The sequence below is a fragment of the Bactrocera latifrons genome, unplaced genomic scaffold (genome assembly GCF_001853355.1).
Source record: "Bactrocera latifrons isolate USDA-ARS-PBARC rearing strain unplaced genomic scaffold, ASM185335v1 scaffold_245, whole genome shotgun sequence".
NCBI lineage: Eukaryota > Metazoa > Arthropoda > Insecta > Diptera > Tephritidae > Bactrocera > Bactrocera latifrons.
Window position 1 is genome coordinate 64,738 of NW_017536019.1, and position 26,185 is coordinate 90,922.

The 26,185-nt window shown below is 38.8% G+C and overlaps 1 protein-coding gene across 3 annotated transcripts in view; it reads left to right on the top strand.

Annotated features, from left to right (window-relative positions):
* The first annotated feature begins 8,288 nt into the window (after positions 1-8,288).
* Positions 8,289-26,185, top strand: part of LOC108969250 (protein serrate) — an 88,047-nt gene continuing 70,150 nt past the window's right edge. For 2 of the 3 annotated variants that reach the window (XM_018933852.1, XM_018933850.1), the window contains exons 1-2: positions 8,289-8,859; positions 14,074-15,007. In XM_018933852.1, the coding sequence (XP_018789397.1) occupies positions 14,909-15,007 (99 nt within the window). In that variant the 5' untranslated portion in view covers positions 8,289-8,859; positions 14,074-14,908. Of the gene's footprint in view, positions 8,860-14,073; positions 15,008-26,185 lie in introns of those variants that run through there. The other variant, XM_018933851.1, reaches the window with a different exon arrangement.

Sequence of the window (26,185 nt, forward strand, 5' to 3'; positions counted from 1 at the left end):
CCAAACCACCATTATCTGCCGAGCTATGCCTGGAGGTTTTATACGTAAATTCTGTTGCAGACAGCGTTTGAGCACTAGTTCAAGAGCTGTCGTTGGAGTGATTCTAACAGCTCTYGTTTTACATAGTGCATCGAGCTTCTGTATTCTTTCCATTGCCTTGCAGTAGGTAGATAGGCCTATCCACCGGTTTCTTATCCTATAAAATATATATAGAAATGATCAATGTAAAAAGCTAAATTTGAAATATCGGACATGCCTTTTGCTCTCCACGAAGCTGCTCATGTGTCGGAATCACGATATCGAACTACTAAAGGATATGGCTGCCATACAAAATGATCAACCAAGTTCTTGTATGGAAAACTTTTTTATTTTACAATATATCTTTACGACATTTGACATGGATTATATCCTACAACAATGCCAAATTCTTTGAACATATTGTCAATCCAGATAAATATCTTCATAAGAAGATTCTTTTTATCTCTATTAAGGAGACTTAGTTGGTATTAACATAACCTAACCTATATAAAACCGCAATAAAAACTACCAAACGTTTTGRATCTCGGTCGGCTACGTTTGCAGATTTACAAATATGAAGTAGGGTTAACGAATCTGGTACATGAAGGTTATTATAATTTCGGTGCAGCTGAAGTTATCAGGTTTTCTTATTTCAATCGCTGAGTGATTGCGTCAAGCCCAACTCACAAAAGTGGTCCATATACTAATAAGTRCATTTTAGACTAAGGTGTACCCTTTATTCGAACATTTCGAAGTAGCTTCTTAAAAGATCTCTAGTTTTAAACCCTAGATAGAAGAGCGAATACCTCGGATCGAACCTTACACCGGCAAGGAAATGCATTTTTTCTAAAAAAAAAAACTCAGCACAAATATTTTCCAGCTATTAGGAGGCTCATGATCTTACTAATAGTACTAAGAATCTCAAATTTGTTTTAATAGACAGAATCACAAAAAAAAAAAAAAATTATTTAAGCTTCAACTACGTATCTGTATATTAAGGTGTATGCTTAACGTTTGTCATGCGATGCTCGCAGTTCTAATTTTAAACCACTTAACATAAAAGAGTGATTAACATCTCGAAATACCGTAACCATTTTGCACTGCCATACGTCTTCGTGCGCCGAACGGCCCGTGACGCTCGTACAATCTTAAAGCTCATAAAACCATATTAAATGTATTATGGCTTTCTTATGCCACTCACATGGGAAACAAGTCAATCATCTATGATTATAATGCGCCGCGACAGGTGAACCAAAAAACACCAACGACGAGGCTACGTGTGTATCACAGTCATAATTGTGTACAAAATAGCATAAAGAGGTGTTAATAACTCATTTAGCGGCAATAAATATTCAAATTATGCTTGTCAACACACAGGAATGCACGCTGGCGTGCGAAGCAGCCAACCAAAGCGCTGAAGAAGACGTCGGGAAAGCAAGTGGTGTGACAAAAAACAGAAAAGAAAGCAAAAAGGTAGATGAAAACAAGCGCTGAAAGTGATCGTGGTGGCACGTTCGGTCGATCGACAATGGGGCAGACACCTACGCGACACAGCGTTTAAGCTTACAAATAGCCGGACGCATGCGCGCTCATTTGTATACCGCGCGTGTGTGTGTCATGGTAGATGCACAGACGTACATATGTCTGTTTGTGTAAGCAGATTTAAGATATGAATTACGCTATGCTAATGTGGACGGCGCAACAAAAGAGGAGGCAGAACGATGAATGAGCGGAATATGCTAAATAAAGCGCAGAAGGCGGCCAGAACAGTGGGAAACACAGTGGGGACAATAACAATGCCAACACCAGCACCAGCCGGCGATGACAAGACAACCGTTGGTGGTGGCGAAGACAAAGACACCAACGCGCTCTGTCGGCGAGCGGGGAGGGGGCGCAGTCGGCCACGTAAATTGCCGCATTTGCCACCAAATTTAGTAGCGGCAATTATGTGGCATCTTTGACACCTGCGTATCGGCGAGATGGCTTTTTCGCGCTGGCAGGCGTTTTGTATTTGTTATTGATGACCTCTCCGCATAAGTGCTGATGCATGAGATRCCAGTACACCGCAGCCAAYTGAGCGGAGATTTGACTAGACCAACWGTGTTGATTGGCGTTAATATGCATAATTGTGTATATTTTAATGTGTATAAATCGCTTTGARTGGTGAGTGTAWCRCACATTGTTGTAGCTTGGTTCATTGTGGCATGCAGCAGCAACAAAGTGTCTCTGCTAACCATTTAAGTGGTARCCACTAAAGTCCGAGCGCTTTACACGCCTTCCACACACATTATTTATGAGGTTCCCCGCCAGTCCAGGCAGCAATAAAATAGTGTACGACCTGAAAAATAATCRCAGAACCCTTACTAGGCAGCAACTAGCGCAGCTAACTGCAGTCGGTCCAGCAGTTTCTAGCAAGAACAGTGTGCATTGTCATTGCTTCCTTGTGGCAACATTCAGTCGTAGCTTTGCGTGTAAGCGTCTGTTGCGCCGTTGTCTCATTGAAGTCAACCGCTTGCCTTTGTATTGGTGGCAGTGTGTGTGTGTGTTAGCCTTTGTTTGTGGATTTCACAGCGCTGCTCGTTTTACTTTGAGAGTGGGGGAGTCTTATTTTGCCCATATTTGCTGCGCACTGCTGCGCTGATCGGCTTTGTGGCACACTTAACCGTTGCACGTCTGTAGCTTATTAGTTATTGCATTATTATTTTTCTCGTTCGGCGGCTGCGCTTTTTACCAATTGTTATTTGTTGCCATGTTTCATGTTTTCGTTTGTTATTGCTGTGAGTTGAAGCAATTGCAATTCCTGTCATTGTTCTTGTTATTACGTAGAGTTGAATTTTCTTCTTATTTTTTTTTTGTTTTAATTTTTCCATATTTTTTCTTTGGAGTATGAATATGGTATATAAATCTTGCGCCAAATGAGAGATGAGTCACAGAGGGAATCAGGTGAGTATGTGYTGTTCGGGAACATACAGTGGACTTAAAGGTTAAAATTATATATAGTATATCAAAAAGAAATTGTTAGTAATATGGATGAATGTAGATAAAAGTCGAAGGACTGGTAAAATCTTTCCGAAAAAAGTCGTTTCTTGTGAAAAAATTTTCACTTCATTATTAGAAATTTTATTGCTTCGASCAATAACCGAAAAATATATCCTAGAAGGTGGTGTGAAACTTCAAGTTCATCAGCCCAGCCACTTCGAAGAAATTTACCGCACCGACACAGAAACCAGCATTTCTAGCAAAATGTGCTTAGAATTTTGGAGCCGATTACACTAAGTCAAACATTTCTTATGAATATGCTCATATCTCCAAAATCATTTGTCGGATCAACTTCAAAACTTCTGAGAATATTTTCAAATATATGCACAATCGACATATCTGCAGCTAGAAAAAACTATTTCTGTTTAAATTTATCGCTTTCAGGATCAGTTACATCGCCGTAACAAATTATGTTTGCTTTCTAACAGTTGCAATTGGGACCACTGTGCGGCGGGTGTCTTCTTCCGCTAACTGTCTAAAYCGTGTAAAATGACAAGTCGACATTTTTGGCACAACAAAAAGTCAATTTGTTTTATCTATTGTCAAACAAGTCAACTAACAACATGTAACAAGCGAAGCACATACAAACATATCTCCTTTCATATCCAAAAATACTTGTACTTGCCGCCGACCAAGCGCTGAGTTGTTGTTGTCATTCAGACTGGCTTACAATTTCTTGCCAACGCTTTTTCTATATTATTTATCCAGCATATGACAAAAATCAATAAACAAAAAGAAGTTTAGTTGTAGTCAAGCAAGAAGCGAAGCATGCTTTGCGCACCAAAATAGTAATAATGTATATGGAGACCAGGAGTGGGAGTTTTCAATTCAAATTTTCATAATTCACATGTATAGATATGTGCAAATACAAGAAATATTCACATATATATATATATATATTTTTATATAATCCTATTATTCTTATATATTGTAAGCATTGCGCATGTGAATTTGGTCGAGTTCGCTGCTTAAGTCTTTTGTGGTGCATTGTTTGCTCGCAGCTTGCAGCAGTCAAGCAGCAAAACATTTCATAAGCAGCACCAACAACGTTAAACCGTTACATACTTGACAAATACAGCATTTATTTCTACTTTTTTGCATTTTGCTTTGTGTTCTATGTGCTACTTCACAGTTTTAGTCATATAGGATGCGCTGGCTAGACTCCCGAAATGCGATTTTGAGGTTTTTACGCCTTCTGACCCTTTATGTGCCTTCCTTGCCGATTCGGTCGCATCTGTTTTGATTTATATACCCGCTAGTTGGTTATAATTGACAACGGTTGCACTCTTCTATTCTTCTGCCACACAGGAGCTTCGTCTCTTCGCAGCTGAGTAATGCTTGAGTCTGCGAAAAGTTCTGCATTGTTTTCAATCCATTTCAGGCTGCGTCGATAATTTTTCCATTTTCATGTTTACAATTGTTTTAGCAGTTGGTATGAGTACTGTCAGCTTTATGCATTCATAYTGTTCTCAGAGTGATTTATTGGCTCAGCTTTTTGCTTGTAATTTTGTGGTATTTAGTGCGGGTGATCAATTTTACAATGGTTGTGGAACTTGAGTAATTTACTTTTTTTTTGCATTCATTTACCTGTATAAGTTATTTTATTATATAATACTATATTTAGTATTTATAAAATTGTTTCCCTAAAAATATCAAGTAAGTAATATTAGGTTGTCAAAAAAGTCTTGCGGTATTTTCGCTAGTTGGCGCTGAGAGCGCGCAGTTCCAGTTTTATTCGTCGCTWCGGGTCGTTATACCTTTTTGGAAAGCTCATTTCACGCGCTAATACGYGTTTGCTTGATTGTCGTTTCTTTTAAGTCGTTCGTGAGTTATAGTGTCCCGAACATGGAGCAAAACAAAGAGAAAATACGGCATATTTTACAGTACTACTACGATAAAAGCAAGAAAGCATCACAAGTCGCCAATAAAATCTGTGCCGTTTATGGACCGATACAGTTTCCATTTCCACCGCACAACAATGGTTTCAACGTTTTCGTTCTGGTGTGGAGGTGGTCGAAGATGCGCCACGCTTCGGAAGGCCTATCGTCGAAAATTGCGATAAAATCGCTGAATTGGTCAAAGGTGACCGACATAGTAGCTCAAGAGCTGGGCATGAGTAATCCAAAAAAATACCGAAAGAAATACCGCAAGACTTTTTTGACAACCTATTATTTAAAAGTTTGTATATCTTCAATGGAAACATTTCGAAAAAATATTTGACTAAGGTTTTTAAAATCGTTTCCTTACGCTTAACATAATAATTAATAATGAMAATGATGAAAGTATTCAAGATATCCATTCCTCGTATTGAAGTAGAGAGAGAAAAAAATATGTCGCTCACCTTCAAWTAAAATTACATGCTGACAAACAATATTCGTAGTAGAAAAAGGAAACATTTACAAACATAGAACTACCAAATGCTTAGCATTATTTATTAGGCCTTCCGCTGTAATTTTGATTTTTTAACCAAAATTATTTTGTTGACTGCGAAATTTATAGCGCCAATGGCACCCATGTAGAAAAAGGTAGACAAACTGCGTCCATGAATTCAGCAGACTGACTAACTCAAAATAAGGAAGGGGATGACATTGTAATCTGTATGTAGACGGCCATCGCCGGAAGTAGGATATTGTACTGATATTGATCTTATTTTATATGATTTTAAAGATTAAAATCCAAAATTTTATGACTATTTCAGACATTTTTTTTATGAAAAAATGGTTCAAAATTCAGTCCAGTTCGGACGATAGCCACATGTGTGATGAATCTACCATTAAATTTTCAAAGCAAATATTACTAATACTACTACTAAATAATACTATTTTAGAGAAAAACATGTTGGATTTTTGTAGGTCGCGCGCTGTAAAAACCTTAATTTCTCCCTTAACTTTCCATCTACATTGAATTTCGGAACACTACTTTACCAGCACCTCCTATGAAAGCGTTACATTCAATTTATGCAAAGCAAAATATATTCTTTCAATCCTCACGCGGGTTGATTCCCCTAGTTGTTATTTCATGATCTATAGAAAAATATATAATGCGATCTACCACTTGCGGCAATGCCACATTCTATATMGAAACCTGTCTAAGTGGGTTAAGGCCGATCGACTTCGCAGGAGCTCGAAATATGGTTGGCTGTAGTACTAGATTTCAGCACACGAAAATTTATCCAGCTACTGTCTCCGGATCGAAAAGTTCGTAACCAGRTTGATCATGTTGTGATAGAGGGATAGATAATTTCGTCTATCTTGAAAGCAGCATCAACACCAACAACAATATCAGCCCTGAAATCTAACGCAGAAAACTCTTGTTCATGTGCTACTTTGGACTAAGTAGTAAATTGCGGCTTCTCTTGTCAAAAAAATTCTACAAGTCACTCATCAACCCGTCCTGCTATGTGGAACTAAGGCATCATCTGATGAGTAGGCCTTAGGAGTGTTCGAGAGAGAAGTTTTTCGAAACATTTATGGTCCTTTACACATTGGAAACGGAGAGTACCCCAGTCGATGGAACGATGAGGTGTACGGGATAGGCGGCGTCATTAACATAGTTCAGCATATCAAGAGACAGGTACTGAAATCAGATTAAAGCTATCATTCAATTCATCAACGATTCTGACAGCTTTCTTCGTAAAAAAGTTTTTAATAAAAAGTTTATTATTGTTTTATATATATTTTATATATATACTACATATATTTCTGTAATTTCTCCGGTACTCTTCATGGACGCTCTGAATACTTCATATCACTTTTAGACATGCCAGAAATGTGTAGATATTTTTAAAAATTATTTATATACTAGCTCGCAAAAAATCTCTGCAACACGCCTGTGAATTCAATTCATCGCAATACTAACTTTAAATACAAACAATATTTTCTGGAACATAAATACTAATACCCTCTACCTTGCGGTACTAATAAACACAAATCAAGCTCCAGTTAAAAGCTTCATAAAAACAACTGCAACAATAAATGCGAGCATTCAAAGAAGTTAGCAATTCATAACGGCGGCAGCAACACCGTTACGCCGTGGGCTAAAACTACATAGCGCTCCCATCGTCAGCGAACTGCGCGCCCACTCTGAGTCAGCGCCGAGTTGCAGCGCATTCAAGAGGAAGCAACGACAAATGCAACAACAAACAAATAAAACGTTTAGCGGTCTTGTATTTGTTGCAGCGAAGCGAGCGATCAGCATAAACGCTTTGCATTCGCTTCATCATTTGGGGGCTCAACCAATCAGCGCAACGCGAATTCCCCTCAGGCGTTTGTTGTTTTATTGTCAGCTACTGTTTGCTGCCACAATCGTTTACCATCTCTGATGCGCTTATGAATGAAACGTGTTTTCCACGACTCGCACAACATTCACGTTCCGTGCCGGCTATGGGTGGTGGTGGTGGTATTGGTACTCATTGGGTGTGGAGTAGCGACTTCGAACATTGGAGAGAGAGAGAGTGTGCAATGAATGTTGCTAGTTTATTACTTTTTATTGACCGTGGAAGCTGAAGAAACAAAAGCTGAATTATTTAATATGAGCGCCTCTAATTTGGGAAATCGTTTCCGAAGCCTCAAACTTTCAGCGATTTGACATAAATTTTTCAAGCGACGAAATGACTTGGTCATATGAGGAGTAACAGAAATATTTAGAACTTTTATTTTCCTATTTTTATTGCTCTAATGCTCTAACAACTACGAAGAAATTTTAACCGAGTTGCGTGTTCTATTGATACTGACAAAAATTACTTTTATTGTAAGCATTCTACCATAGAAGCTGCGCGCGCGCATTAATCGTTTGCTCCGCCCAAAAAGAAGTCATTAACAAGTCAAAACTAAGAGAATTTCACGGCAAGAGTAAGAGTGAGAGAAACTGTGAGCGCTTATTATACCGCAAGCTTTCAAAACATATAAAAAATGTATTTTTGTTTTCATTACTTTTACTGAAATTATAATAATTTATTTGTTTCAGCATATTCTATGTGCAATCGAATGCATATTAGCAGCAACGCCACTGATCCGATTTGTTTATCAAACATCAGCGACTCTCTTGCCAGCTCACGCTCTTCAGTGCGCGCTCCCTTAAAAGCCAGAGCGACGTTCAGCTCGATGTCGCATGTTGCGTGTTGCAGTCGAACCACCACTAACCGCCAATGCCGGCAATTGGTGTGCTGCCGTTCCAACTGGACAAGATGCTGGTGGCTATATTTTATTACCGTGGGACGGGTGTTATTTGCCTTCGAGCTGTAAACGGAGTCGGTCTGCTTTAGAACGCTGTACGGTTAAACGCGTGGCGGTAGTGGCAACAGTAGCAGTGACTTTGGCGCACAGTGCAACAGACATAGGTACACAAACGAAAACACACGTGAGTTCACACGAACATGCAGGCGATCACAAACGAATGTAAATACATATACATGTATACATATYTACACGYACACATGCGTAGATAAATCGCGTTGATAACAAAGTGTGGCGATTTGCACGTTGCATTTATTATTGCATTCGCCTGCGGCACGACAAGTGCTCAAGTTCCTCGTTCCTCATTTGTTGCAAGTGCTGCTGCAACAAAGCAGAGGAAGAAGATAATAATTGAATATTGAAAATAGTAAAAAGTGCGAACAGTGAACCAGTGCAGTGAAATTGTAATTGTGCGTTGTGACCGCGTATGCGTATGAATTGAAATACAAAACAACAACAACAGCACTAGTAGCAACAAGCACAAATCAATTGGATATTGTGGGCTGTGCGCGGATTTCGGAACGACGGTGTTTGCGGTGTTCGTTGAATGAAAATGTCACAACATTGAGTAAGTGCCGGCTATAGGTGCGCTGATAGGGAAATATGCACAATAACAACAACAAAGCAAACTTTTATTTTTTTTTTTTTGGATTTTGTGCGCCGGTGAGGTGGAGCGCGAGGTAAAGTGCTTGCGGCAAGCAGTTGAATCAGTTGAACGATTACGTGCGCTGATGAGTAGTACAGTCGATGTGTATGCGTTTGTTATGTATGTAAGCAGTGTGCGTGTGTGCGGCTGATTGGCACATGTGTGTGCTGGCGTATTGTGAAATTGGCGACTAGCGCGCTACTTTTCGGGTAGAAAACATTTGTAGGTACTTTTCGATTTTTGTATAAAGAACGGTATTGAAATGTTACCAGGTAAAAACAAAAACTCAAATTTAATGGATAGTAAACTGATAAACGACTTCGGTACACAAATATGYACCATATTTGACCAAGAAAAATAGCATATTTGTATGTATTTTTCTATAAAAAAATTCCCAACTACGTAAAAACTTGTCACATGAGCTGAAAATATATTTGAAGCCAAATAAAATACACATTTAATAAATCATAACAATAATTTCCTTGCAAGTTTGCTATGCAAAGATCTTTATAAAGCTTATCTTTGTACAGCAAAAGTGTATAATTGAAAGCGGAAGCGTTGTATWTTTAAAAAGAAAAAAAGCGCGACAAAATTTGTGTGATAAATTATTTAAGAAAATTAGAACAGCACATTGATATACTTATGCTTCTCAATTAGTTGCTGTGCCAATGCAAATGAAAGTGCCAGCATACATACATACATACATACATACTATACAATGCCATAATTACACGCCATGCACAAGTTCGAGCATAATAACATATGAGTTGATGTGTGCTTGTATGTGCTTTTGTGCAGCTAAACGCCTGATAAGCCTCGATAAAAGGCACACAATAGAGAAATTAAAAAGTAAACTACATTGTGCTGCATAACTTGAAGCGAAAGCTGTGCATAGCAAGAATACAATATATAAATGTTGAGAAGACTTTGAGTAACAAAATTTTAGGAAAAATTTAATTTTTTCGATTCATTTCAAAAATGAACTCTTTTATAGACAGTARAGGCCAAGCTGATATTTTTCTGGCTTTTTTTAAGGCTACCGCTAAAGAAAATGACTCAAATTATATCTCGTCAGCTGAAATGCAAAAAAACGTAACATCAGTTTTCATAAGTTTTCAAGCGAAGTAAAATCGACATTATTGAAACCACTCATATTGCAATGAAACACTTGAAAAATATATTTCTATTAAATACCAGTTTGATRTATAAGTTGATATGGGCTCAAAAGGCTTCGGTGATACAAGATCAGACTACAGGAGACTCTCTGAAATTCTTTAGTGGTCCATCTTAGATATCTCTAACCTTAACGTTAACTATCTTTTTTTAWTAATATCCTAAACTAGCCTGGTATACTAACAATTGGGCTAAGGTTACCCCATCAGCATTCACTTTAAGTGGAMTTTCTCACTATATCTTGAAATATATTGAGACTAGATTTTCAACAAGTGGTACCTTAATATATCTTTGGCGGTTTGGTTAATTATTTTTCGAAATAATCTCTGTTCAAAATAGCATTTTATAATCGAAGTCGGAATAAAATTGGTATCACTTCATGTTATACGATCTAAATTTTTTTTTAATGTTAAAAACTTGGTAATTTCCAGACTTATAAGCCTCTAGAGCGAGTTCCTTCCAAAAGAAAGCTTTTGTCTTTTTTAATTCCAACAAAGTTCAAAAAAATCTAGCAGGCAATGAAACTTTTGAGCAATGAATATAACCTAGAATTTAGTTGTCTTTTATTAATTTTTTTATTTTTTTTTTATAGTTTTAGTTTAGTTTTAGTTTAGTTGTCTTAAATTAGTACTTTATTTTGAATGAAGATATAATACACTTATGATCAACGATTTTTCCTGTCCTCGAAATACTTTTCATAAGCACTTTTTGGAATAGCCTGCAGCTCCTTCAGCGAATTTTGTTTTATATCTTCGACCGACTGAAACGGAGCGACAATTTCAGTTTGGGGAACAAGAAAAAATCACAAGGAGCCATGGTTGATCGATAGTATTCATTGCTCTAAATTCGGTTACAATCGTACCTCAGGATATCGGGACGTTCATATCCTAAATACACATTTTACATAMATTTTTTTGAAATATTATTTATTCATGCAATTTATATACAACTCCTGGGTGCTTTTTTGGCACAATGTATAGCTATAGTTTGAGAARAAATCTGTGCTTAAGCTTCAAAAACTACCAACCACCAAGAACATCTGCTGTATGTAGTATTTCTAATGGAAGTTTTCCGTAAGCGCCTAAATCTTTAAAAATTCAATGTCTAATAAAATTCTCAGACAGGCAGGAATTTTGATTAGGCCAGGGCTTACTGTGCGATTTGCTCCTTCATTCATTCATTAACAATTGCGCTAAATTTATCCTGCTGCAGCAGCATGCCGGACGTGACCTTAAAAATTCTCTCACATCGCTTCACATAAGCGAGCATTTGTAAGAAATAATCAACCATGAAAAATTAAAAACTCGTAAAAAGTGCAATAAAAGTCGAAGGAATTTAATTGAAATGCCTACTGAAAAACTCCCACACTTGGGAACCTTGTGACAGCAACAAAAATACAAAAACACCAACAATAACAGCGATAGCCGCAAAATGATGCGCTGCAGAATTAGTACACAGCGCGGATGATAATCATATTTGTATTAACATGCGCGCAAAAGCATTCACATATATGCACGCACATATGTATGTATGAGGTGACATATGTACACATGTGTGCATGTTAGTGTGCGCATTTGTTAGTACAACAACGAATGACATGCATTTATGTGTTCTCGGCGGACACTGGAGATCAATTCCCGCGGGCAATCCGCGACTGGTGCGCCAACTCGCCTGCGAACAACAACAACGACAGCAAGTGCGATGCTTTATGTTGCAAATGCAGCAACAACAAYAGCAAAATGGATCATGAAATTGTAGGGAATATGGCGCGAGCAACGTAATTTCCGGTCACTGCAACTGCGTGGCAGACGTCGCTGCCGGCAGCGCCTCAACGCAGCTACTACGTACATACATATGTATCAGTGTGCAAAACGCATAAAAAGGAAGCGCTAAAATAGTAGTAGATGCAAAAAAAAAAAAAACATATGTCATTTTCTCACAATCTCCCAGCTAGGCGCGCAAGCCAAGTGATAAGTCAAAGAATTTGCAAAGTTAATTAATTAACACGACGCATCTTCGCTGCGCAAGTCGGTGTGCATGTTGCGCAGCAATTAACACTTCGCCTAATGAGGGCGACTGGGCGGGCGTCGATGCGTAAAATATTTACATAAAATGCTCGTTGAGCKGGGAGCGTGAGGCAGACGCGCGTCTCCCTGTGGGCGGCTGGTGTTGATTGGCATTAAAGGAAAATCGATACCGGCTCAATGCACATCGCGGCGTCGCACTGGCATTATGCAAATTGATACGCGTTGCACTTAAGCACTTGTGGCAGCAACCACAGTTCACGCATTAGACGTTGCCTAGGCCGACAATACCGGATTTACTGCCGCCACGGACGCGCCATTTGCGGTGGCTGCTGTTGTTGCGGCGCGCAGCCTGCCGCATGTTGTCGTTTGCGSTTGCATTATTTATTGGCAGTGACTCCCAATCAACGCGTATCGCTTTGTGTGCGTGTGTATGTGTTGGCGTTTAAGTGTGCGCAAGCGCTTTGCGGTTGATGTTCTCAGCCAGGCTGGTTCAAGCCGCGGCGTGGCATCGTTCGCAACGTAATCACTCATTCGCTCATTCATTCATTCCTACACGTTGGCGCATGTTTGTTTGTGTGTGTGTGTGGCATCGAGGCTGTTGAGCTCCGCTGTTCAACTATTGAAAGCACTTGTTGTAGCGCTGCTCATATCACATTTGTGCGGCTGTGTCTTCTTCGTTGTGACGTATTTGCGGTTATTGTTGACTTTGCTGCTGTTGTTGTTGTTGTCAGTTTCATTGTAAATTTAATGAGCTTTAATTGAATTGCATTTGCATTATGCGGTTGCCTTGCATTCGCTCTGCAGTGGCCTGGCTAGCATGRTTCTAGYGKTCGATKKTTGTTGCTTGCAGGCTGTCGCTTTTCGGGTCGTGCAAGAAGGATGAAGTGTCGGTACGGAAACGTCACAGTGGCTGTGGTATTGCACTTTAGTTCTTTGTGGTTTGGAGGTACATACATATGCACAGATAAGTGACAAGTTGTAGCTCCGGTGGYTTAGTTTTTGTGGTTGAAGAGCTTTAAAAACGTTCGCATAAAAACTTTCCTATATGGTGCTCTCAGAGAGGTGCGTGGTAAAAAAATGTGTATTTTTYGTAGAAGTTGAATGGCGAAGTATTTTTCTCTGAAGTTCATGTAGTATAGCAYGCGTAAGTAATGCAATCGGTATGTTTTAGGAAGAGTTTTCGTAGTGATTGTGTTAATAGATTTTATTAGAAGGTTTCTTATATAAAAAAGGCGATCAAAGTAAAGTACCAAAAGGAATCGTCGCATAGCCTGTGAAATATATATGTATATATATAAATGATCAACATGACGAGTTTAGTCGTGCGCCATAACAAGAGATTTCGCAACCACTTTTTTCTCACCACGAATCTGTTCATATGACGGTACTGCCGATATCGGACCACTATAGCACAAAACTGACCCATCAAAATCGGGATAAAGTTTATTTTATACTATTTTATGTTATAAGGAATGCAACTGTGAAGTCTATATAACTTCRGTGTGCACGGACTTAGTGTTTTTTCTTGTTTTTGTATTTTTTTACAGCCCTCATTCGCACTCAGCTTAAGCATAATGAAAATATTTTGAATGTTTAGTGTCATCTCATTCATAATTTGAAAGCTAAACGGCTCAACGGCAAGTTATTGAACACACACATRCAAACACATATCAACATTTTTATTATATAACGCCATCCTCCGCTCAAAAAGATTAACGTTTTTTTGCTAGAATGTGAATTACTTAACATATAATTTTTTTTTTTTGAATGAAAATATACAAGCAAAAGCACACACATACATACGTATGCAAGAATTCCTGCTTAATCGCGCACTTGTGCTTTCCACCGCCGGCTTTCGCGCAATCTTTCCGCTACTTCTGGAATAACGAAAGCACCCAACACTAAAACTGAGATTTATTTCTTTTTAATTCGATAGATGCTAATAAACACATGAATGTACGCGTGTACACAGGCCAACATACATACGCATACACTTGTGGTGTGTGCAAGTGTGTGTGACTGCAGTGGTGTATGTTTGGGAGCTGCTCGCTAAACGATTGGATTTATAATCAGCTGCGACAGCGAGAACATAATACAATCAGCAACACAATTACAACAACAACAAGCAACAATCACGCTATGTGGCAGCTCTGGCAACGACAACAAGCAGTGACAAAAAAATCGAAATAAACGAAAAAAGCAACAACGATAAATGCGAATACAATACATAATACACAGCATACGCATACAAACATAACGGCATACAAATATACGTGCGAGTGTGTGTGTGTATGCGTAAAGGCCTTGTAATTCATAGAACAACTATACTGAGTGGCCAACATGTTTAATAAAAAAATTACATAAATCCGTATCGGTGTGTGTGTGAATGTAAAGTTGAAAGCAAATAATTACAGCAAAAACCGTAACAACAATAATAGTGAAATATTGTGGAACAATGCTGTTGATAAGACCGTTTCAAATAAAGCTATAAAGCAATAACAAATAATAATAGTAAAATAAAAAAGCAAAACAAATTCATTGCAATGACGAAAAAGTGATTCGAAAATAAAATCAAAAACAAAAACGACACTCTCAGTGAAAGTGCAACCAAAGTGCGTAGTTAAGCAAATAACGGTAGCAAGTGCTTTTTTGAGTTTTTAGAGTGGCTGCTGTTTAAACAAATAATTTGCAAGGAGGTTGCCTTCAATTCGAATCGCTGAATACTTCACTGGAAGCACGTTTCAAGTGAAAACTCCAGTGATTCCAGAAATATGTACAGAATGTTCACGAAACACTTCCGCCGGAAAATGCGGCACAGCGACACAGTGACCGCACTCAGCATATACATTCTGCTCGCTGTCATACAAAAGGTCGGTAAAAAAGTGTATTATTATTAAGCTTTTATAAAAATTGCTTGTTAAGTTTTGGCCGGGATACATTCCTAAGTTACGGAGCCGATTTTATTAAATTTRGCACARTGTGTCTAGTTTGATGCGACTTAAAAGATAGGATGGTATATATCAGAATTGGGTTTAAAGTAAAAATAATACACAAACAAAAAAACAAAAACAAAAAAMAAAAAAAAAAAAACGATGGCATTTGCTCAAAATTTATTGTTTTTCCATTGACAAACATTTGTATCAAAAATTTTAAAAACTAATTTACATATTAGCTAGCCCTAATAATGTTTCACAAACAGTGCTAATGAGAGCTATTGGACTTTTGAACACCATAAAAGAAAAATTCAAGCATCTTCATAAGGGTCTTAGAAATCTGGAGTCAGAGTTCATCTCAAGGTAACTCAGTTGAAATTGTTTGTGCTGAATGCAATGTCATATGTGACCTGGGATGGATAATAGAACTCAATCAGCAACCTTAGAATACCACTTTAAACTAATAATAATATTTAACTAATAATAGCACTTTAAGACGTGTGATTTTACTCTGATGTTATCTGCTRATTTTGCAATTTTTTGGTGAGTTCAAATAAACAGAAATTAAGGGTATTTTCTAGATTTCCGCTTAAGGTTTATTTCTTATTCAAAATCATTTTAATTTTCCCATAGATTTCCAAYATTAATGCCGTTTAAAAATTTTTCAAGCTAGGAATTTATTACTTCGACAAAATCGACATATGGTGTGTACCAAAAATAGCTGACGGGTTGAACATACAAAACGTCAAATATGGTAAAGTTGTGGTTAAAGAGTATTGATTCGTCGAATGCAATAGAAATGGTTTAAGAGACCAGTGCTTGCKTTCAGTCATTTARTGAAAATTATGAATAGTTTATTAGTTACTCATTTAGTAAAATAACTTACAGAAAGTCTTTCGATTACAATAGACACAAATCTATGATTGGCTCCACAAATTTCTGAACATTGWCCATAAAATAAACCAGATCGATTTATTTGGAAACTAGTTTGGTTTAATCGACCAGCAATTCCATCAACCTTTACTCCTAAATCGAGTCCTTTTCATAAACTTAAAAGAAATAGGTAAGAACGCTCTAAGTTCGCATGTAATGGAACATTTCATACTTCTACAGTTTTCCAGGARCAAAGCCCGGGGCTTTCTTTCTAGGAACAGAGATACACTGGTATGAGTAAAACCCGCTCTTTCATCTTCATTGAGATAACTGAAATATGGCCGATATATGCGGCTGAATGTGAGCTGGGGACTATGGGAGATTAATAACTGCAACATGATTCAATCCATTTTTGATATACAARCATGATATTGTTGGAAAAGTTCGCTACAGCAATTGTGATCGTCATATTTGGTATATATTGCTTTGATTTTGGTACGAATAGAACAAAAGTAAAAGATGAGATCAGACGGAATTTAAAATTATGATATATGGGAAGGATGCGTTATTTTTTATTAATAAGATACCTACCGCAYTTGTTAGAAATCGGTCTAGTAGAAGATATTGGTTTTCATCGGACGGACGGTGGACGGTGCTCCAACGGCTCTGGTAGATTAATTTTTTTATTTAAAGATTTATCGCACTTTTAGTAGTTTTTAACAAAGTCGTGGGCCAGTGGGCTCTTTTTTGTCGGAACTGCGCATATCGAGCYACTATAGCATAAAGCTACCATACAAACTGAAAAAATAGGCAGAAAGTGTTGTGTGGAAAGCTTTTTTATTTGAGATATATCTTCAAGAAATTTGACAATCTCCGTAGAAATTGTTTAGTTGAAACCACTATAGTATTATAGTTTCGGTACAACCGGGGTTTTAATTTTCCCTCTCTTTTATAGATATTTAGTGCAAGTTTTTTTATAATTAAGCTTAACTTCAGCCTGATTAAATTTCTTTTATGATAGTTTCGTTTCAAATAAAATAAAACTTCACCCATACACGCTTATATCTTAAATTTACTGTCTWTTCGTGTAAAAYATAAACATTTTAGTAGTTAGTCTATGGCTCTCTAATTTATTACCGACATTAAACAAACTAATCAAATTTATGCCTTAAATTGCCTTTTTACAAAGCAATAAATGCGCACTTTGTACTCATGCAACATAATGAACAGTAATTGAACACAATCGAGACTTGGTGAGCGATAAGAGTTTCCTGGGAAAGGGCTTAGACGCAGTCTAACCACTTTTTATTGCTTCTGTTCCGTTCAATCTCAGGACTTGTCGGCTAACCCGCTACTATTTTCCACGAACTACACATTTGACTAAATGTAGTTGTTGTTTTTTGTGTGTTTCTCTGATTTTTATGCTGCAGTTGCAATCAATTAAGCATCAATCCACTGCGCCACGYCGCTGTAGTAAATTGTTTAAAATTCAGAATTAAATACCAGCAATAAATCTACTTGTACATAGGCACAACAAAACGCTCGCACACGCACACATATGTATAAAAAGGCTTACCTGTACTGTGGTTACTGCGCTGGCGCTGATGTGCCACTAAAAATTCTTATCCCACCAAAAATGAGGCAATAAAATTGATGACTCACATTTGTTGTGGATTAAGTGGGGAAGCAGGCAAAGTTATACCACAGTGTATGTGTATGTGTGTACGTGTGCCTAWATGCTATCTCATGCAGCACAGTAAAGTGTTGCAGCCTCCAGGGAGTTCACAGGCTGCCACCAACCGCCACTACTGCCACCGACTGTTGCTRATTCGTCTCATTCTAAGCAAAACTTTTCTCATTAGCGGCCGCAAGACATTTTTCAATCTAAACTGACTACCACACAAGASACACACACACCCATATRTATATACRTTTGTGTGTCTTCTTYTGACGCCAAGCGGATTAAAGCGYTTATTAAGTTACAAAATATTCAATGTTAATAGACGAACGTCTTCAATCTAGAACGAAAGGGTTTCATAAAGGCGATTACGATAATGTCCGAKTATTTATTTATTGCTTGTTTTGGYTTAATTTTTCTTTTCTCCCCACCGGACACATACACGTGAATACSTGCTTGTTGCATAATCAGTTCGGCGTATGCTCGACTCACGGCCTGCGCTACATTGCGGTGTTGCTGGGGGCGGTCCTTAATTAAATTAAATGATTTTACATTTTTATATCTAGTTGATTGCTTATTTGGAGGCCCACCGACATGAATTAAGAACGTTTCRCAGTCTTAATATCTTTTAACGAGGAGCTTTGTTGCGCATGCGCACAACTTACGTACAGTGCTTCCTGATGTYGGCGTTCATTTTGACTGCTTGAGTCGTCAAGAGGCGTGCTGCCTTATTAGTTATGCTAAGGAGAAATATGTATACTTGATTACATAATCAGCAGTYGGCTCACAGGGAAATCAAATGAGTACATGAACTATTTTTGAAAAAAAAAGACATTTAAGGAAAGTTCTGTGGTCTAGCGTTGTTCTGATGGAAGACGAAGCCCTTTCTTTTGAACGGTTCTGGCCGCTTTTTTCGATTGCTTGCTTAAATATCATCGGTTGTTGACAGTAAAATGTAGAATCAATCGTTTGACCAGGCTGGACCCGCTCATAGTGGACAACGGAAATGTGCTACGGATCTTACTGATACAATTTTTCTAAGCGACTATATATCCGATTAGCACATGCGAYTTTTCGTGTTTTTTTCTTGGCTCTCTGTAAATGTACATTTTCTTGTCCTTTCTATACACTCCAGCAGGCCACGAACAGCGATATTTGCATCACCGATAAATTCGGTTGTTGTTTTACTTTTCTCAATTCTTTATTTTGATCATGGTTCAATTTATTTTCGTTTCGTCGATCTTGTTGCTGTTGATCTTAACGCGCAATCTGTTGACTTTTGATGGGAAATTAACAAAACTGCCGACTGATTGGCCCCAACAAACTGAACGCRGACTACAGCGTCGTTRAAAGGAACAACACGCAGTTAAAACAAAACATAAAATCGAAAAATAAAAATCAAATCAGACCGAAAAGTGTAAAAAAGGAAGCGATTGAGAAGCAAAACGGCCGCCSTTGAAGCCTCGATAGCCATTGGACCGTAAGATTTGGTTAAAATGTTTGAAAAAACTATTATTGGCTCGCTGGCACACAAGGTGCTGAAAAGGGCTGGAGGGTACAACACATTGTATCCATACATAAATATATGTTTGTATGTAATGCATAGTCTTAGGGAATATGCTGTACACGCTGCCGCACTCACTTTTGCTTGCGCTTCCCGCTTTTGTTTTGGCTCTGCCGCCAATCCAACGGCCAGCCACCTCCATTGCCATCCGCCAGCGCCGCCTTCGCCGCCACTTATCTCGGTTTAATTAAACGGAATCTCATAATAAATTATCTTCATTAGTCGAAAATCCTAACCATTAAAGAATTCKTTTTCGTCTGCAGCGATCGTTCGCATTTTCTTGCGTCCACTTCGGCTTTGCTCGTTCTTTGGAGCTCGTTCGAACGTTGACTGCATTGGTATGTTGCATGTTCCTGTTCATTGGTTTTGTTTGTGTTTTTGTTTTGCTTGAAGATATTCGGTGTTTATTTGTGGATTTATTTTATTTTGAGCAAKCAGCTGCTTGCTTGATCGCCATTCTGGAAATAAATAAAAAGTTCGTGCAAAACTTTAGCTTTGCATTGTGATCGTTGGTTCGGAGATCTGATTTTGATGTTATCAATTGAGATTGCAGGGAAGCGGCAATTRTTGCTAATCTATGTCAAATGTCAAGGTTTTTAAGTCAGTGGCTTATATATGTATATATTTTTAAGATTGAAGATTTGAGATCTATTAGACAGTCAGATTGAAAATTGAGGCTTGCGCTGCGACTTATGGTCTATTGTGCACTCTGCCTGGTGGTCCCGCTTGAGGTGAAGTGATCCCTGTCCACGTATATGGAAACTAGAGGCTTGAGCCTGTTGCTACAAATTGCTGGGCTATGAAGAATCAGGTGTCCTSGTGCTTCTTGAGCCTGCAGTGCCCTATATAGAGCGCGACGAGGACACGGAATTTGCATCAGGGGAGGTTGATCATGTCCTTAAATATATACGGCAAGCTTAAATGGTTCCCCAGAAGTAGCTTGCCATGGCGCATTCCTGCTACCTGCTGCCACTGCCGCACTCTCCCCACTCTCTATTGATCTATTAAGGAACATCAAGCCTCCATGTTGATATTTAGAATCTTTAGGAAAGACTAATCACAGAAAGCAAGTTTTTGTAAAGTTTAAAGACGGAGGAGTCTCCCTGGCTTTGATACACCTACATACGTCATTTGAACTGTGCCGAAACTAACTTTTTGCCATTGTGGTGGATTTAAGGAAACTCATTAACAAATTGATCAAGTTTTGGTTAAAGTTTAGCCGAACAACGAACAGCAATCTAAAAAATGCTTTGAGTCCTCTCTGTAAAACGAAAATGCTTACCTCATATTTGGAAATCTATTTCCCATTTTCTTTTTCTACTATCTGCGATGGTGTAAAAAGTGTCATTAACAGGGTGTTTGTTGATTATGTGGTCCCCAGCGACGCATACCAGAATTGAATGYCAGAATGCATTAGAGGCAACCATGYCAAAGGTGTCATTGATAAACGCAGAAGGGACCTGCAACCGCCAATAGGCCAGAAAACACGCCACCACTAGGCACTTACAGCGAACTCTACTTGCGGACATTAAAACGACACTGGCACTCATCCGCAGACACAYACAAACACCTGCCTGTGTGATATCGACGGMCWGTATTTTCGGCTACTCAATGTGGCGRCTGCCAACGCACGCGGCGTGCGCTTCGATTTGAAAATATTGCAACGAGAGTTTTGCGGCATGCCACTATCGCTTGGCGGCTAATAACTCATCCGTTTACGAAGAAGACGGCGACGGCGGCGACGAGTGCGATGACTGCTGACTGACTGGGGTACATGACATTCATTAATAAAATTCAACACGAGCTCAACTCTTCCGCGGCTCCGAAGCACGATTTAGCTTTGAATGTGGACGCCGCGCTGAAAGTTGCACTCAGCACACGACAGTTGGGGGAAGCGGCGCGGCACACATGTAGCAGCAACAACTTGGCGCACAGACGCGCGCGCCAAGGTGGAGTATCGGCAATAACAATGGCAACAAGAACAAATAAGCGGCGATGTACTGGCAGCGGCGTCGATGTCGGCGGCATTGTCGCATTTCTGGCGGTAATGATGTGGTGCTGCCTAGCAAGGATGACTGCAATGAAGCGGCTGAGTCGCAGCGATTTAATGAATAATCGAAGGAAAGTGCCAGTGCGCCAGCACCGCAACAGATGTCCACAATCGAAGATGAGTTGCAAAAAAGGCCAAATCGACGAGTAGAAGCAACTGTGTATATGTGGGGAGGTGGCGGACGCAGTCTCGTAGCAATGTGCTGAACTTTGTGGAGCATTGGCCGGCAATCGTGCGCATAATGTTATGCCGGTGAACCGGTTTCGCGCGCAACAACAGCACATTCACCAATCGAGATGCCAACTTGTGGCGTCGCAGCCAATGCAGCCAAAGCAGCCGTGTTGCGTTACACATTGCACATTGTAAGTTGCAAGTTGCCGTCGCAAATCGCAATAAACGATCGATCGATCGATCGTACATAGCAAATTGAACGTTCAGCTATGCATGCGCACAGTTAAATAATGGAAAGAGAAGAAGAAGAAAAACGAGACAAGAACAGCCGTCTTAATGATTGCAAAAAGTCTAAAGCGCTGCTAGCAAATGACTCGATAAAAAACAACTCATACACAGTGATCGAAAGTGTACCAAATGGCACTTGCCATATAAGAGAAATATGTTTTAAATTATTTACTGTTATGCCACGCTTGGACCATGCTCTTTTTCGCACATTATTTTCGTATTTGATCCACTTTTCGTCTCTTGTTACCATTCTCTTCAGAAATGGTTCAATTTCATTTCGTTTMAGCAMAGAATCGCATATGTWAATTCGGTCTATTAAATTTTTCACAGACAATTCATGAGTTACCCAAACATCGAGTTTCTTTTCGTAGCCAGCCTTTTTTRAATGATTCAAAGCCGTTTGATGATGAATCTTAAGTTCCTTAGCGATGTCATGGCTGCTTATGTGATGGTCCTGGTCAATCTTTTCCATAATTTCACCGACTTTCTCAACGATAGGTCGATCTCTCACATAACCTACAAGAACTTAAAAAATTCTACGTGAAGTACTATAAAGACCTACCACTTACAGKCAAGCCTTTTCAAATGCTCATTTACGGAACTATCTTGTTAAAAATTGTGATTTTTTGCTCTCCAGCTGATTCTTAAATACCAAGCATTTTCTTTATGGTTTATTTATGGTCCCACTGTGGCACAACATAATCCACATTCACAAGGCTTACACAAATTAACACAGAATTACATACAAACATGTGTATTTAAGCGCATAAGTTTGTACGGCACTGTTTTCATATTCATACGCATGCCTGCGAATACACATACCAACGTAAAAGCACTGTGTACTTACATATGTACACGCGCCTGCTTGTTTGTTTGTTAATGTAGAAGTCGTCGATTGATGATCGTTAATGCTATCAATCGTTTCATGCTCGTGCACGGAATCGAACACACACACAGACACATGTTTTTGAAAATATATTTGTGGTATATGTGTGGTAGAGTGGTGGCCCCCTTTCTCCGGGCGTGCTGCAGAAGAAAAAGAAGAAGGTMGCTGGTGGAGGCAAAAAGCCATTGAACGCATTGCGGTGCCGGCCGATCGCACAGGTGGGAATCTGGGAATATTTTCTGTTGAAAAGCAATGGCAACAACAGCAACAGCAACAGCACAACAAAAACATAAAAGCGAATTGAGAAAAGAACAACAATAACAATGAAAATGTGCTGCCACAAGTTATGTGCGTTGTGAACACCTGAGCGCGGCCGCCAACAACAACAGTTGAAATGAAGACAAACAACAACAACCAATATAAAAGCAGCTTCCGTAGCTGGAAAAACTGTAGAATCATTGCACTCAAGAAAGAAGTTACAAGAAAACGAAGCATATAAAAACGGCCGACTCAGTGCTCTTCACTGGAATAACAACAACAGCAATAGAGCTCGCTCCAGATCGAACTGAATCGAGCGCATCATCCGCACAGAAATCATATGAATAAAAAAGAATAGGTAGCTACGCAGCCAAAGGCGAAGATGCGCAGAGGGAGATGATGAAGCGGAAATGAGGAGCGCAAGTGGTGCAAGGCGCATCTTGACCGAAAAGGCCTCAAACGTGCCCGCGAAGTACAAAATCACGGCCAAGTCAAAATGCCAGATAAAAAAGCGGACAGACAAGTGAAGCGATAAACGGCCGTTGATTGCACAGCCGATACTCGTACATATGCCACGATGAACGCGGCTATCAACAACAACAAACACACGACCGCCAAAAAAAAACTGCATGCGCTACGTGAATGAGGTTGGCTGAGATGAGTTGTGATGTGCTGCGCACCGAATGACGTTGCAAACAGCCAGCGGCCGCATACGTTCGTCTGAGCAGATCACCAAAGCTGCGCGCACCGGAGGATACATTTAATGCTTGTGTTGCTATGTGGTTGTTGTTCGCGCTGACATGCACTTGTTGCGCGATCACGCCGCCATTTGAATGTTGATGTGCTGTGTGCGTTGTTGTGGAAAAAGTTTCGGACCTGTGGCGGTTGGTKGTTGGCGGTTGACTGCTGGCAGTTGGTGACGCTTGTCGGCCGGCGACATGTAAATGCGCACTCAATTGCCAACAATCGCTGTGCGAGCTTAAAGTAGGAGCGATCGAGCGAACAAGTGATCAGGCGATCGGTTGATCAGTTGATCTGCTGATTGGTCGGTCAGTCGTATAGTCACTTGGTCAGTGGCGGCCGAGTCAGGCGTTGTCAAAGCCATTTTAATGCTTCAACCGATACACTGACTGATACGGCTCATGATGAGGTCCACGAAAACGYGGCGGCTATTTCGTATGTCAACTTTATGGTTTGCGTTCAGGTAAATTGGAATTTTCAGTAGCGATTGTGGGTTGTGTGTCTTGCGAAAATTGCTCAAAACCAGCACTGACAGCGCCAAGTGGCAATCAACCACTGGTGGTTTGCGGTGGACAAGTATGTAAATGATATTTCTTAGCGTTTGTTTTTGCTTTTGTTTATCTGTCAATGTTTACTCCTCGCTGCTGAGAATTTTCGCCATTTCCACTTGCATTACAACTGCAACGTCAACTGACAGAGGAATGCTCTTTGGCGTATTTTGCATACGCAGTTTTTCGACAATTTCATTAATGATGGATTTGGGGCGATTCGGTTGCCGCTGTAGCGGTATCAATTACTGTTGTCACATGTGATTATTGGCRGTGTAAATGCTGGCAATTTAAAATAAGTTTCTGTGTCTAAAAGTTTAAATGGTTACATGGCTTTCATGCTTAAAAAAAATCGATTTTTTATTATCCAATTAAGATATACRTCTTCTCCAAAAAATATTGTCCCAAATGCTCAAGTTTATTTGAGTAATAGYTTTCGAGATACAGCTTCGAAGAGTTGCAGCCTCGAGTTCAGCTATATGATCACGTGAAACTTTGTTTTCATAATCGTTATCAAAACTTCTCGCGTATTAATATATCGACTTTATGAAATTTCAGACATAGCTTCGAGATGTAATTTACAGATTCTTAAAGGAAGGAGTTTTTTGTTCTAAGAAAACTATTTAAAAAAGTGTCCACATATTTGTAAGAATGTCTCAAAATTAACTTCTTTGTTTCTTCGTTAGTCCAATAGCCGATTTATGTCACTAATTAAATCGCGCATTTTTTCTTTTCATTTCGAATGGTTCTGTCAGATTTTCTTYTGTTAACATGGATGCACCTTATTTTCGAAGGACTGCCGAAAATGACGTCGTAGTGTYCGAGCTCAGMATATTTTCCTTTGAAAATTGCACAAAATCCTTGTAAATATGTATCTTTGGATAAGGAAAAAATTTGAGTAAAATATGCCGTCMTTTGCTCGAGGACAAGCAGGTAACCCATAAGTAACCAATAAGTAAACAAATGACCAATGATAGTTTAAAGTTTCTTATGTTCTTCGCGACTATTTTTGTACTTATTGCAGTTTTGCATTGAGTTAGTGAAGCCTATTTTTTTATTCAATTGAGCGAMTTTTTAATAAATTAATTATTAATAAAAGAATTTTAAAATTTTAGGAAGAAAATGTTAAGGCTTGTAATTCAAACTTAATAAGTTGTCATTTTAAGAATTACTCACGAAATCAAAAGATTTTTTCTTCGAGCGCAAATTTCAATACTTTTTGTAAAAATTAATAGTTTTTTCTAAATTAATTTCTTGTAATTTTGTAACAAAAATTATTTTTTGTTTTTAGACTTTTTTGAAACAAAAACATTTCTTGTGAAAATTATTATAATTTTCAGAAAAATTATATTTTTTGTGTAAAGTTACTTTTTTGTAAAAATTATTTCTTYGTAATTTTTTTGTTGTAAAAAATCATTGAAATCAACAAGAAATAGTTGCGATTTATGGCCAACAATACTATAAGATACTCACATTTGTTAAGTACAATTAAGCTTACGATCTTGGGATGTTCATTTCTAATTTTTAACATAACCAGCAAACGAATGTCTCAGAATTAYTTGCTCCGCACAAACTAGTAGCTTCCCAACTAGAAAACTCCCTGCRTTAGATATTTCACGTACGCACCTTGACAGTTATATTTAACAAAATCGCAAAATTTATATTTCATTAGTCATGCACGCTTCTTGGCCCAAAGGCGTACCGACATTACACGCATCACTCATTACCGGCGTTTATTGATTGCAAATTGTGCGGAGTACAAACTTTACAACGCATAAATTAAATGACAGGAATATGCAGTGCACGCGCWTGCGCAAACTCAAATTAAGGCGCTTCCCATATTTACAAACGTATGAACGAATAAATGGACGAGAGTATGCCCGGCCACAGCGCCATTCATATTTTCCGAGAAATAACGTCGCACCGCCTCATTAAACTACGATTATTACTATATAAAAATTCCGCTTTATRAGCTAATTTCCGAATTGATGGTCAATAAACATTTCAACAAGCCGCTCACCGTTGGTCAATTAAATGTGTCATCCGCGGCTGCAGTGG